This window comes from Barbatula barbatula, assembly GCF_947034865.1.
Source record: "Barbatula barbatula genome assembly, chromosome: 21".
In the NCBI taxonomy this organism is placed as follows: domain Eukaryota; kingdom Metazoa; phylum Chordata; class Actinopteri; order Cypriniformes; family Nemacheilidae; genus Barbatula; species Barbatula barbatula.
Genome location: NC_136784.1, coordinates 957426 through 971137, shown reverse-complemented (window position 1 = coordinate 971137; position 13712 = coordinate 957426). Strand labels below are relative to the sequence as shown.

Genomic DNA, 13712 nt, shown 5'->3' with positions numbered 1-13712 from the left:
CTCGGTGTCTGGAAATCTGTCCGGTTCAGCACATGGACTCCACGTGATCTCTTTAGGGTCAGGAACGGTTTCCAGGTAACCAGCGATTGAAGATCTGGTGTAGTTCAACCCATGGATGGCATCTTCTGGAAATACTATGATCTGGGCACCCTGTTCATTTTGTTTTATTTTAAAGAATGTTTAAAGTTAAGTTCTTAACTTGATCTAAACTCTGTACTGGAAGGACATCTTGCTAACCTACAGAAAGTTTAATAGGATTCAGAACGGGCACAAATTCTGCTACAGCAAACACCAGCATCTCATAAACGTATTGACACACCAGACACGTTTATAGATGTTTTATGATACTATGGTAGATGTTGCTTCTTTATTGTATGGATGATTATATAAACAGACCTGAGCGTCACGAGCACTCTCATAGGACACGTGGCATTTAAGACAACAAGAAAAGTGGGTAAAAGGTTTAATCTCATTTACACATAAATATAGAACTGTACTTATATACAGCAATATATGATGGTAGTTGTCAAGTTAAAGTCTTTATCTGAACCCTTGTCAATACTCTTCATGTGTCAGGTGTGTTTCACCTGTCGAGACGCTTCTGCGGTCTGTTCCTCAAACACACGCAGGTTTTGCTCCATGTGATCCAGCGCTGACCTGCGCTCCAGCGGGACACCGGGCTCCGCGTTCAGCAGCACACGGTGCTCGTACACAGCGGCCACATAAGACGGGTGATCCCCGGCCCGGGTGAGCCGCAGTCCGGTCAAACATAACACGAACCGCAGAACCCGCAGCGACATGAGTCCTAAAGTTCACACACGTGATCTCTTTGTTGCGCCTGGACTTTGCGTCACCAGTAAACACGCAATGTTATTGGTTGAAGTGTGATCATCCTGCGCTGCTACTGTATTTGTCAATAGTGGCGCTTTGTCGGACAGTGTGTTCACGGAAAGATTTTATATATTAAACAAGATTAACGTGTTTACATTACATGTTTAACAAAGATAAAAAGCGCTGGTTAAACTTCACGCGGCGCTGCGCACACCCACCGACGTATGACATCGAAGTCCCGCGAGATCAGACCGCTCCCTATTCTCTCGTCTTCGATGATTATTTGCGCGCTTATACGTGATCAAAATTTTATTTTGGAATTAAACGCATTTTTTAAGCACCTCGAACATCTGTTTATTACACAAATAAGAACGTTGTGCTGTAAAAACACATCTAACATCATTATAACAGGACGAACAATGTGTATAAATATATAACTTTACACAAGTCCCTCTTTATCTGTGGAGTGTGAAACTATAAGATAAATCTGAGACGGTAGAGAAACACTGGCTGAACACAACAAAATGAGTGAAATACAAATGCAGATTTCTGCCAGGATCATTTCTCTCTCATCAGTTGGGTGTTAAAGGGGTCACATGACGCGTTTTCTGTGTCTTTGGTGCTATAAGTTGCCCATGCATGTATAAGACACGTACATTGGCTCAAATTTAAGCGTTTACATTCCTTAAATGGTGTATACAAATTTTTTTAGATGCATTACATCTAAAACAAACGATAATATTCAGTGTCATTTTTTTGTGTCGTATGACCCCTTTAACAAATGACCTACCGACTTAAACTTGCCTTAAAAATAGTCTGCATGTCATAGCAATGTTTCATGGGTTCGGTCTGATGTGAGATGAGACGGTGTTTGTAATACTGAGATGATAATACTTTCACATACATCAGGTGAGCTTTGACACGTAACGTCTTGCTGAACATATCAGATTTAAACACTGTTTAGGAGCAAGTGAACGAGGGTCCGTCCGTCTCATCCTCTGTGGTTTGAAGTGATAATCTGCTCAGACTCTCCAGCTGTGAACTCTTCTGAATGATGATGCTGTTTGTCTTTTCAGGTTTACCTTCAGCGCCATCCGCCCTCTCACCTGTCAAAACAGAATACTGGAGTTTCTTCTTTTTTCATTTTTGTAATGTAGTGATTTTCAGAATCTAACCTGAGATATGCTTATTTTTGTAGGTGTGTCATTTAAAGATGATCTCTCACCTCTCTCTTGTTCACAGTCCGGCGATGACGCCCCACTGCACTCACTGCGAGGTCCCAGCACCGGTAACACCTGCTCAAGACCCTCCAGAGACCCCGAGCCTGGCAGCTGGAGCTGATCCAGACAGACCGATCGAGATGGAGGCGAGGAGTGGAGATAGGGAGCAGATGATGAGGAGTACGAGCAGCGCAGGTCTACAGGTGCAGATGTGGAGGTCAGACTGCAGGTGGATTGTGTTTCTGGGTCGTCCTCTGATGTGTTATCAGTACAGCTCTCCTCCTCCATGTTCACGGAGATCACTGCAGCACAAAACACACCTCAACCTCTCTGATCCAAACAGGCACGTGTGAAGCCTGAGAAACTGAATAATAAAGAAACCACTCACTAGACAAGCCATCAGACTCCATTTTAAAGTTGCTGATGTCATCAGTATTGGCTCCGTCATCTTCTGCCCCGACGCCTCGGCCTCTGGGTCCCATACCGGAGTGTCGTCTGCGTGCGTGGATCTCGTTCGAGATGGTCTCCAGATTGTTAAGGGCGGTCCGGTACGCGGCTTTAGCTTGGGTCAGTTTTGCCTGATGTTCATCAACTCGCCGTTTCAGTGTCTGAAGGAGAAGTGAAGAACAGCAAAGAAAATGCAAGTTTTTTCCTTTCGTTACCTTTTGATGAAATATAAATAAAAATGTATTTATTGGTTTTATTAATTGACCGGAGTACAAAATAAAACTGGTGTACCTCGAGCTGTAGGTAATACTTGGCCTTCAATTCAAAGTATGGCCTGCAGAGGGAGAGGGGGAGAGAGAGAGAGAGAGAGAGAGAGAGAGAGAGATGTTGAAACAGTGGCTCAGCGTCTCCATGGCAACAGCAGAGCTCTTGTGAAATAACATTGGTCAGTTAGAGGACGGGCACATTCCAGCAGCAGAAGCACATCTGGAACACATTACAGATGCTGAAATGAGCTCCAGCGGTGCAGAGCTGAGGCCCGGGGTGGGGCAGAAACAACTCGACTCTAAACTAAAACACTTCTGGGTTTTCTCATTCCCGGACACCGTTCATGTTTGAAATACTACAGAGTTCTCACTTGTGTTTCGTTTAAGAATAGTCTCAGTCTCAGATGTTTCTCCTAAATGTGCTTACAGGAGAAATAAAAATGAGAGAATGAAACCCATGAAGAGCATAGAGGTGTACATTAATGTAGATTGTAGAGGTCAAATAATCTGGATTTGAGTAAATGTTTGAGTTCATATTGAGATCTTCTATAATATTGACTTGATTGCAGAAATCTGAGCTCAGTCTGACACATTGTTGACATCTCTTGTCAAACTCTAATGACAGACACATTTGTGTCATTTCTGACTCTTGTTCTCAAGAGAAATATCTGAGACACAGATGAGACTTTTCATATAATGTCTCTCGTTGACATCTTTCCTATGGCTTGTTGATGTTCATGAGAACCCTCTGAAAAGTTATTTTCTCAGTCTGTTAGGTGATGTCTGGTGTGGTTTGATGTCCTCTGACCTGGACTTGTTGATGGAGCGTTTGAGTTTCTTCTCCTGCTGTCTCATGTGGTTGATGGCGGCGTTGTATTTGGCCGCAGTTTCTCGGTGCTCGATCTCGCTGCGTGTCCTACTGTGCTCCGCCTCCATCACCTGCGAGAGCCAATCAGAGAGGTTAAGCAAAAATGCGTGACACACATGACGACTCTTGTGAAACGCACCATTTACCATTTAGCCAAAGTTATTTGTGACACAAAGCAAAATCCTCTTAACTGTGCTGAAGTCTGTAAAATGATTCATTAGTCTTACACTAGGTAAGGTCAAACATACAGTATGTATATCCAGAGAGCATTTAACTGACCCTCTGTGTGGCGTGGTTGAGCATCTCTTGCCAGGCCGAATCGAACTGTCTGCTGTCCTCCTCCAGTAAACGTTCTTCCGCCAGCGCGATGGTTTCCTTCGCTGCCCGCAGGATCTCGATCGCCCGCTGGTAGTCCTGCGTCGCTCTCTGTGCCTCTAACTGAGCCTACAAAACATTTGGAGTCCATTTGATATCAGAGTTGAATTTGTTTAGTGTGAACTTGAAGCTACGAGTCATTTTCTTAAATGGACAGTTCAGCCTAAAATAAACATTCTGTCATTTAAAGGAAGAGATCTTGATAAATGTGTGGTTTTGTGTTCATATGTTAGAAGTCAATGGGGTTCAATGTTGTTTGGTTATCAACGTACCTTAAAGGCGGGGTGTCCGATTTCCAAATGACGCTTCTTTAGACAAAGCGAGCCAAGACCCAAAACAACCTTGTAGCCAATCAGCAGTAAGCAGAAAGATGTGGTGGGGTGTGTTTGTTTTGGTGATTTTAACATCAACACCGGCTACGAGAAATCAGACACCCCGCCTTTAAAATATCTTCCTTTGTGTTCTGCAGTAGACGAAAACTGAACCGGGTTTGATATGACATGAGGGGGTGAAAGTGATCAACTAATTCTCTAATATTTGGGGGGATTAACTATCCCTTTAATCAGCACTTTTGTATCTAAACCCCTTATGAAAAGTATATCTTGTTATTATGAAAATACTTGTTTTCAAGGTTATTTTAGTTTCCTAAAAATGATTGGGAAAACTCGACTAATGGAAAAATAATCAACGGAAATAAGTTTAAAGCCCTAAAATTATAATAAAAAACAATATAATATTTATATTATATAGCAAAATAAACTAATAAATTATCAAATGACCAAAGCAAACACTTGTCAAAACTCCCCAAAAAAATAGAAATCTAAAAATAGAAGCAAATTTTATAAACTATAATAACTCTTGTTTTTTATAATAACTTGTTCAAAGTAAATATATCTTGCATTTTTCTGCGTCATGAATATTTTCTTAATTTGTTTTTGGCTGGTGTCTATGAGAAAAGCAACACATATACAGATACATTATATTTTCTTAAATGGCAAATGTATTTCTGCACCTCGGTGTAAATCATTTTTCTCACCGCTGCTCGAGACGATGCAGAAACAGCCGTGAGCGAGCGTCACACATTCTTCACAACAGCGTATGCAGGTATGTGCATGTTCAACCAAAACAACAGGAACATACGTGAAGAACTTCTGACATCTTATCTAGATTCATCACACCTTGTCAATCCAATGTACATTTCATAACAATTTCTATTAATGATATTAGATTTATTCAGGAGGTTCTCTCTTTCTCAGCATGTATGTATCTGTGCAGTCTGTGGTTTGTTTAAAGTCGTCGCAGGCGCCTGTGATTTGGTCAATGTAACATGAACAGCAGTTTATTTTGGTTTTGCTTTCCAGAGTTTTAAAGCATCAATCTTAAGGTCATGTCCTGCCCAAAACTACCGGCCTTCCTGTCTATTCAAACAATACATGTATCAAACACTAGCTGCGTTTATCCCGCTGCCGTCTCAGTTCTGTGATGTCATGTCGGTGTGCTTACTAAGCTTTAGAAAATGATAAGTGTTCATCATACGCACCACAAGCCCAGAAGTGCAGCTACCTACACTAGAAATACTGATGTATGACGGCACTGTTGTACAATGACCTGTTCACATTTCAGGAAAGAGCCACAGTGTCAGTACTGTGGAGAGTCTTGAAATGATGAACACAAAGCCGTCCCTGTACTAACATAACTCATCCAGACCCAGTACAACCCACTCACAGACCAATTCACAATGAGGGTGCTGTAGTGCACACTTACACTAGAGAGATTATTTCCTGTATAAACTGAAAGTAGTAAAGTTACTAACACAGACCCATCGCTGTATTTTGACTGGCAAAAATAAAACGGGTGAATTTTTTACATGTTAATATGTTTCGTTTTATTGTTTGTACATTTTGTTGCTTTATGTATCTTGGTGAGGACTTGCCACAGACTTCTATTGTTTTATACTATTGTATTTATCTTCTCTATCTTTAACCAGCACAGCTAAACCAAACTTTTCAGCATTGTTTTATTTTAAATAAGCATTCAGCATGCATTTAGGATTTAGTTTGTTTTTCATCCTGAGAACTGTTCACTTTTGGTCATACATTTTTCAATGTTTTTCCACAACAAAAGCAAACATTCGCGTTCGTGGACTGCCCTTTACTTCCAGTACACATTCACAAACAATAGAGCGCTATGTAGATTATTTATGATAACAAGCAAAAGAAACCGAGAAGAAGTGTTACTTGGCTAAACTTGTCTCTCCAATATTTTTAATTTAGACTGCGATACCAATCTCAACCGCTAGATGTCAGTGCATTCTTTAAATGCGATCCCATTCAACAAATTGTTAATTTAATCAAATATACCTACAACAAAATTTTATTCAATACAATACAATAATAATTTAAATTGATATTAATAGAAATTATATCAAATATAAATAGTTACATTATAAGACACTAGCCAAACACAGACCGGAAGTTAACTGAGGCCCGAAACGGTCTATACACACAGCCCAGGCATCTCTGATTTTCTGACCTATTTCTCTCCTGCAGCTGCGCAGACGTGATGCAGATGTCATGCGTATGGATTTTTCATAAGAAGCCTTAGCTGAGAACGGAAGAATCCTGGTTAATAAACATTTAATGACCTCAGAATCACCTAAACGCACAGCATCTTAAACTCTCTGTGACCCTCTGAAAATACTGAATCACTTTTTCAACTGTTCAGAAGTTCAGGAAACCTGCGGGCGTCTCGAACAGCACAATAACTCAACTGAACTCCCTTCAGTGGAAACTTTCCTGTCCTGGGAGGATTGTGTTTAGATCAACCAAAATAAACTTTTCATCCCTCATGTCCTGGAACTCTATGCTTTTGTGGCTGACACAGAAACAGAAATTCTTCAAGGACTGAAATGTGTAGTAGTCGTAGCTTCAGAGAGAAATGTGTTTGTAGACTACTTTCTGGTGTTTTTATCTATTTTCTGATTTGAGAGACACAGATTAACTTCAGTCTAAAGGTTTTCACAGTACATGTGAAGTTTTAATATGCGTATTTGTCGCGTGTTCGTACGGTGTCTCTGAATTGTCAAAATTGCTACGGATGCGAAAAACGCAGAAAATCGAACCCAGTCCGGATGTTTTCAGTGTGGAAGTGTGATTGAGACGTGAGGTCCTATTTGCAAATTTCTGACTCAATGTGCAACGGCCTTAACAGTCTGAGCGGAGAGTAAACCGGTCGGGGCTTTCTTTACAGCTCTCTCTCTCTCTCTCTCTGTTTCATTGTATAATTGATGTCATATATACTTTTGTTTCAACTACAGTTGGTGGGACCTCTGAGTGATATGGTGTTGTGTGTTGTGTTAACAGGAACACACACGCTGAGGTGAGATCAGCTGTCACGTGTCGAGGTTGTCATTTAATGACTCACGTGAAGGACAGAACAGATGTCACAGCACGAGACCCTGAGTGAGGTGAGAGACGCACGCTAACACAAACATGCTGAGGACAAAGACAGACAGATTTTCCCTGTCTGACTCTCTATCCAGCTCAAACATCTCATTTGTTTCTCATAGACAGCAATGATATTAACTGGAGTGGTGTCACTGTGCGACGTGCTGTGATTGGATGAAAAGAGGGTGTTGGCGCTCTCGCTTTGTAAGACAGCTGGTACCGTCCAGTCTGCCCAGCTGTATCACCTACAACGCTGACAGACAGACAGACAGCTCGTGACGATCTTCAGGAGGGAAGACGGGACAGTCACATGAGACCACCAGCATTTGATTACACACACACACACAATTATGGACCAACTAGCACAACAGAGAGACAATCTACACAGTACGATTTTAAACACACACACACACACACACACACACAAAGAGAGAGTGATATAATCCACAGTAAGTTTAATTAATGTTCATTTAATCACATAAGTGTGTGTGTGTTTATCTGTGTCTGTTTGTATTTGTGTGTGCATGTGTATGTCTTTGTCTGTGTTTCTTTCTGTGTGTTTGTGTCTCTTTCTGTGTGTGTGTGTGTGTGTGTGTGTGTGTGTCTCTGTCTGTGTGTGTGTGTGTGTGTGTGTGTGTGTCTCTCTGTCTGTGTGTGTGTGTGTGTGTGTTTGTCTCTGTCTGTGTGTGTGTGTGTGTGTGTGTGTCTCTGTCTGTGTGTGTTTGTGTTTGTCTCTGTCTGTCTGTCTGTGTGTGTGTGTGTGTGTGTGTGTGTGTGTGTCTCTGTCTGTGTGTGTGTGTGTGTGTGTGTGTGTGTGTGTGTGTGTGCGTGTGTGTGTGTGTGTGTGTGTTTGTCTCTGTCTGTGTGTGTGTGTGTGTGTGTGTGTGTGTGTGTGTGTGTGTGTGTGTCTCTGTCTGTGTGTGTGTGTGTGTGTGTGTGTGTGTGTGTGTGTGTGTGTGTGTGTCTCTGTCTGTGTGTGTGTGTGTGTGTGTGTGTGTCTCTGTCTGTGTGTGTGTGTGTCTCTGTCTGCGTGTGTGTGTGTGTCTGTGTGTGTGTGTGTGTGTGTGTCTCTGTCTGCGTGTGTGTGTGTTTGTCTCTGTCTGCGTGTGTGTGTGTGTGTGTGTGTCTGTCTGTGTGTGTGTGTGTGTCTCTGTCTGTGTGTGTGTGTGTGTGTGTGTGTGTGTGTGTGTGTGTGTGTGTGTGTGTGTGTGTGTGTGTGTGTGTGTGTGTGTGTGTCTCTGTCTGTGTGTGTGTTTGTCTCTGTCTGTGTGTATGTGTGTGTGTGTGTGTGTGTGTGTGTCTCTGTCTGTGTGTGTGTGTGTGTGTGTGTGTGTGTGTGTGTGTGTGTGTGTGTCTGTGTGTGTCTCTGTCTGTGTGTGTGTGGACTTGGTTTTTATATGTTAGTGGGGACCTAAACTGAATGCACACCAACTCATGGGGACCCGTGTAACTGTGAGGACCAAAATTGAGGCACAGGCACAAAAGCTTATAAATTGTACAGAACGCAAAATGCAAAAAGTTTTCTACGATCTTTAGGTTTAGGGGTTTGGGATAAAATATACCGTTTGTACAGTGTACAGCGCGTGCCTCTATCTGTGTCTCTGTGTGTGTATGTTGGTCTGTATTTATCTGTGTGTGTGTGTGTGTCCGTGTGCCTGTCTATATGACAGAATAGTCATCTTGCACAGTAACACACTGCTAACTCCTAACAACAGATTTGTTTAACACTGACTAGATTTGATCTAGTCATCTGTCACGTTGCTCTTTGCTCACCTTCAACAGCCGCACGTCTGTTCTGTTCCTAGCGTGTAGTGTAGCTACATTAAATCATAACCCACTTGAATCTTGTTAAACTGTGTTTTCCTGACACTGATTCACATACAAGCCCAAAAGCTCCAACACCTTGAGAAACATTAATGGTGACACACTTTTCAAAACGATATATAAACGGCTCTTTAATGACTGTGTGAATTTACCGCTGTCACAAGATGACAATAGGTTTGAAATTTGAAAGGAACAGCACACACATTCCTATTTATACACAGCTGAAGGTTAAAAAAAACATTAATAATTGACATTCATAGAACGCTAAAATAACTAAGGAAAGGTGTAGTCGTGTGTGGTTGCCATGTAATTAAGAGTGATTTTAGCACGTTGCTAGGGTGTTTGGCTGCTGGTAGGTGGTTGTTAGGGTATCTTTAGAGTATGTAGTTTCAAGGGTTTCTCTTGGCACACAAACATGAAGTCAAGTTTCCTCTGAAAGAAATGTTTAGTTCTGTTCTGTAAATGAATAGAATGGTAAAGTTCTCTCTTTTATCACACCTTCATTTGCAGAGACAACTTTATTTAAAGCCATCCCTACGCTCATCTGAATTACTGGGCTGCTTTCAGACATCGTTCTATTTGTGTCGACTGGAACAGCCCGACACCGCAACACACTTCTAAAAATAAAGGTTCATTGTCAAGCTCTGTGTTTTCACAAAAAACCTTGAACATCCACACAAAGACTGTGTGATTTTTTAAAGAACTTTTACCTTAAAGGTTCTTTGGGAAATCAGAAATGGTTCTTCTATGGCATCGCTTGGGGAACCTGTTAAATTGTTTTCTGTATAACCACTGAACCCCTGTATCATCACCTGTTTCCTGGTGTTCAGCATGGCAACAGCCTCCATAGCAACAGCCGAACCATCATCACATAACTCTGTCTGTATCTCTGTTTCCTAAAGGTTTTTCTTAAATTCCAAACTATTTGACAGTGAATCTCAAGACTAAACCAGAGTCTGTTGAGTCTTAAAGCTGTAATTTGTGAATGTTTTGAAGACGTTATCTTTGCAGAACTCTGGGTATGAAGAGTTACCCACCTGTCGGGCCGCCCGTCTGGCCTCCCAGTACGGTTTTGAGTCTTCGACAGCTTTACCGATCTTCTTCACCTGCTCGTCGAGCTTGACGGTCGCCTCCACCAGAACCGCCCGGAACTTCTGCCTTGAGTCCTGAATTGAAGGAAGAGAAAAAAAGTACAGTCACATTTGAGGTATTTTTCTCTCCAATTACTACGCTAGTACTGTACTGTAATAAACACCCAGCTTCATCTTCGTAAGAGATGGTCAGATTAGACAACGGAGACCAAGGGCCGGTTGCATAAACTGCTTACACCGGTTCTACACTGGACACGACCGGCACGATGCGACACGACAAAACCCTTTAGAAACACATTAGAACCCATTATAATTCAAACTTTTGTCCACACTGGATGCGGCGCGGCATGACAAACCCATTAAGAACAAGAAGGTTGTCATGTCGCATTGCGCCTGTCGTGTCCGGTGTAGACATGGTGTTAAGACTAGTCTTAAGGTAGATTGGTCTGATTAAATCTAAAAAGTAAGAATTATTAGTCATAACTAACTGCTAGTCAGTGAGACTAGTTGTTAAGACACAGTCCTTACTAGTGATTAAAAAGTGAACAAATATTGTTTAATTTTACTGTAAAGATTAAAGGGACATTTAATCCAAAAATGAAAAATCTGTCATAATTCACTCACCCTTCACCTGTAAAATGATATTTGTAAGAATGTTAGCAATTTCCAGGTCATCATCCACTACCATAGTAGGAAACTATGATGTCCCAGCACTGAAAATGTCCAACTTTCTTCCAAATATCTTTCTTTGTGTTCATCAAATAATACAGGTATGAAATGACATGAAATTTTCATTTTTGGGTGATCTATCCCTTTAAAGATGGTAAAATATAAAACTGTATTAAACTCAAAGAATAAATCTGAATTTAAGGGTGAAGTGAGCTAAAGAAAATCTTGGAAACTTGGCAACATAGTTGAGCATTATAGTGAGCAGATGAATTGTGGGTAAGTTGCATGAACTACTGAATAGAAGTCAATGACCTTTGAATGTTTTTGTATTTTGTGTCGACTCAGGTGCTTTAGGAGTGAATTACAGTACAGGCCTTTAATCAAATCTGTCTGCTCTCTTTTGTTCTGGGAATAGTGAGAAAGTCTCTTGATGTCCAGGCGGTGTGTATCTCAATGCCTTCTGTCTCAGTCTGTGAATAAACTCAATTTAACTTTAACACAATTAAGAAAGAATCAGAAGCACGTTTGTTGTATAAAATGAGCGCGAGGGCCGTGAGTGACGAATCTGTCATTTGATGGGTTTGGTCACAAACATTGACATTTACATCCTTCCACACTGGAGCTCAATGACAAAAGAGACGTCAGAAGGATTCAAACTTCCTCCATCAGGACACATCCGGCTTCACGGCGGTGAATCACAGGCAAAATAGAGTCAAAATACTGAGAAGAGCTGGTGAGCGTTATGTAATACTCGCTCAAAAATATGACATCGTGTTTACACAACATTTGTTAAGTTGGTTTGTAAAATGTTTCACAATAATCGGAAGACCTGTTTTCAATATTTGTATAAAATAAATATGACACAATATATATTACACAAATGTTGCGTCCTGAGACTTTTATCTCGGTGAACTCGTGCTTATCAGAACAGGAAATCCGACAGGAGTGATTTCCTCTGCCTACTCAACAGACGTGAAGGATTTCAGTCCCGTGGAAGACACTTCCTATTGGTCGGGGAAGAGCGGGTGGAGGGGCTATCTGAGTTTTCCCACTTAGGAATTCCTGCTAAATCTCTGACATCATGAAGAAAGCATGCGAGTACCTCTAGTTCGGTCTCCCAGCGGTTGATGTTATCAGTGGACTGATTCAGTTTCTCCAGTTCACCCTGTTGATGAGATAAAGTGAGACACATTAAGCCAAGAATCCTGTTAGATCTTCAGCATTTGAACATCTGGATCATGTTATTCAAGTTACCCAACACTGAAATTAAGCTTGTGTTTGTTTTTTCTTCCCATGTTAACTACATGCTGACAGATGTTTCAAGCTGTTGTTTTGTAGCTTTCCTGTAGCTCAGTGGTTAGAGAAAGAGCCAACTTAGCTCTGTATACTGTGCTGTATGAGACCCGTTTTTGATTGCACGTATTCTTTTTGTTGTCCTTGTGTTGTCCCAATTGCTTCCATTGTTTTCCTCATCTGTAAGTCGCTTTGGATAAAAGCATCTGCTAAATGACTAAATGTAAATAGTGTTGAATATGTTGCACTTAATAAACATTTCTACACTTAAATATATATTTTGTCTTTTTTACTTTAATACCAGTGGGGCCGATTTTCACGGTCACGCATAGGGCCCCACAACCCCACGAGCCGTCCCTGATCGAAAGAGTTTAACAAAACGGCTGGTGTCAAAATGATTTCTTGACCATTTCACGGAAAGCCTACAGGTGCAGTTCATTCATCTCTGAACATGGTCCGGTAATTTGGAAAGTGTCTGGATACTTATTTAAATAGTATATTTTTATGGGAAAATGGTGATATGTGTTAGCTTTCTTTCAATTTGATGTAATGCAGATTCTGCATTAAGTGTGTAAACACTGTCCTTAAAAAGCCATTGAACTTTATAGAGTTCTCATGTGTCTCGTTCTTAATGGAACCTGGTGTATCATATAAAAGCCAACTTCCCTGTCTTTGCCCTCTTTTGTGTATAAACTTAAAAAAGAGGAAACTATTTATAACATAATTATGTCAGTAAGCACGTTACGTCATCTGAATGTAAACGCGTTTCCTCAATGTAACAGAATGTAACAAAACTCTAAACAACAGATGTCACTGTGTGTCTTCTGAACAACCTTCAGTCTGATCAATCACAACAATATGAATGATACAGTAATATGTTATTCAATTCAAAGTTCAATATTAGTTCCACTTCAGACCTGTACTCGGGAATGTTAAAGTATCTTACAGTTACAATATTCAAGCTGCACACATCAGTGTAAAGTAAATAACAAGAAAGATCATCTGTATATAAATATGACTTTAAATGTGTTTTACCTGAATCCTCGGGTCAACCTCTTCTTCTTCTTCTTCTATAGACTCTTCGTCAGATTTGTTCTCTTTCTCTGTGTTGTTCATCGTGATTTTCCCAAAAGGTTTTCGGGGTTTATTATGGACCGAACAAAGCGCGTTTCTCCGGGATAACGGAGCTCCGACGATCCGTCCAAATACAGATGCGCGGGTCACTTCACCATAAAACCTCCATTACAACGCGAAATGTCACAGTCCGAAAACATTTGATCCGATAGAGACTCAGATCCGACACAACACAGCAGCGCAGACGAGAATGTGAAGCCGCTCGAGCTGTTGGAGTCTGCAGCTGCTGCACGCCCCGCCCCCTCCTC

General features: G+C 41.1%; 2 protein-coding genes across 2 annotated transcripts in view; both read right to left on the bottom strand.

Annotated features, from left to right (window-relative positions):
- btd (biotinidase) overlaps positions 1–934 on the bottom strand; it is a 3051-nt gene extending 2117 nt beyond the window's left edge. The window contains exons 1-2 of the mRNA XM_079484173.1: positions 588–934; positions 1–150 (exon numbers count right to left, since the gene is read on the bottom strand). Coding sequence (XP_079340299.1) covers positions 1–150; positions 588–800 — 363 coding nt within the window. The 5' untranslated portion in view covers positions 801–934. The remainder of the gene's footprint in view (positions 151–587) is intronic.
- sh3bp5a (SH3-domain binding protein 5a (BTK-associated)) lies at positions 449–13712 on the bottom strand. The gene is made up of 9 exons (XM_079484174.1): positions 13366–13712; positions 12140–12202; positions 10315–10443; positions 3912–4076; positions 3573–3703; positions 2790–2832; positions 2440–2659; positions 2057–2353; positions 449–1937 (listed from the first exon to the last, which is right to left on the bottom strand). The coding sequence occupies exons 1-9, from the start codon at positions 13444–13446 to the stop codon at positions 1792–1794; spliced, it is 1275 nt and encodes a 424-aa protein (XP_079340300.1). The 5' UTR covers positions 13447–13712; the 3' UTR covers positions 449–1791.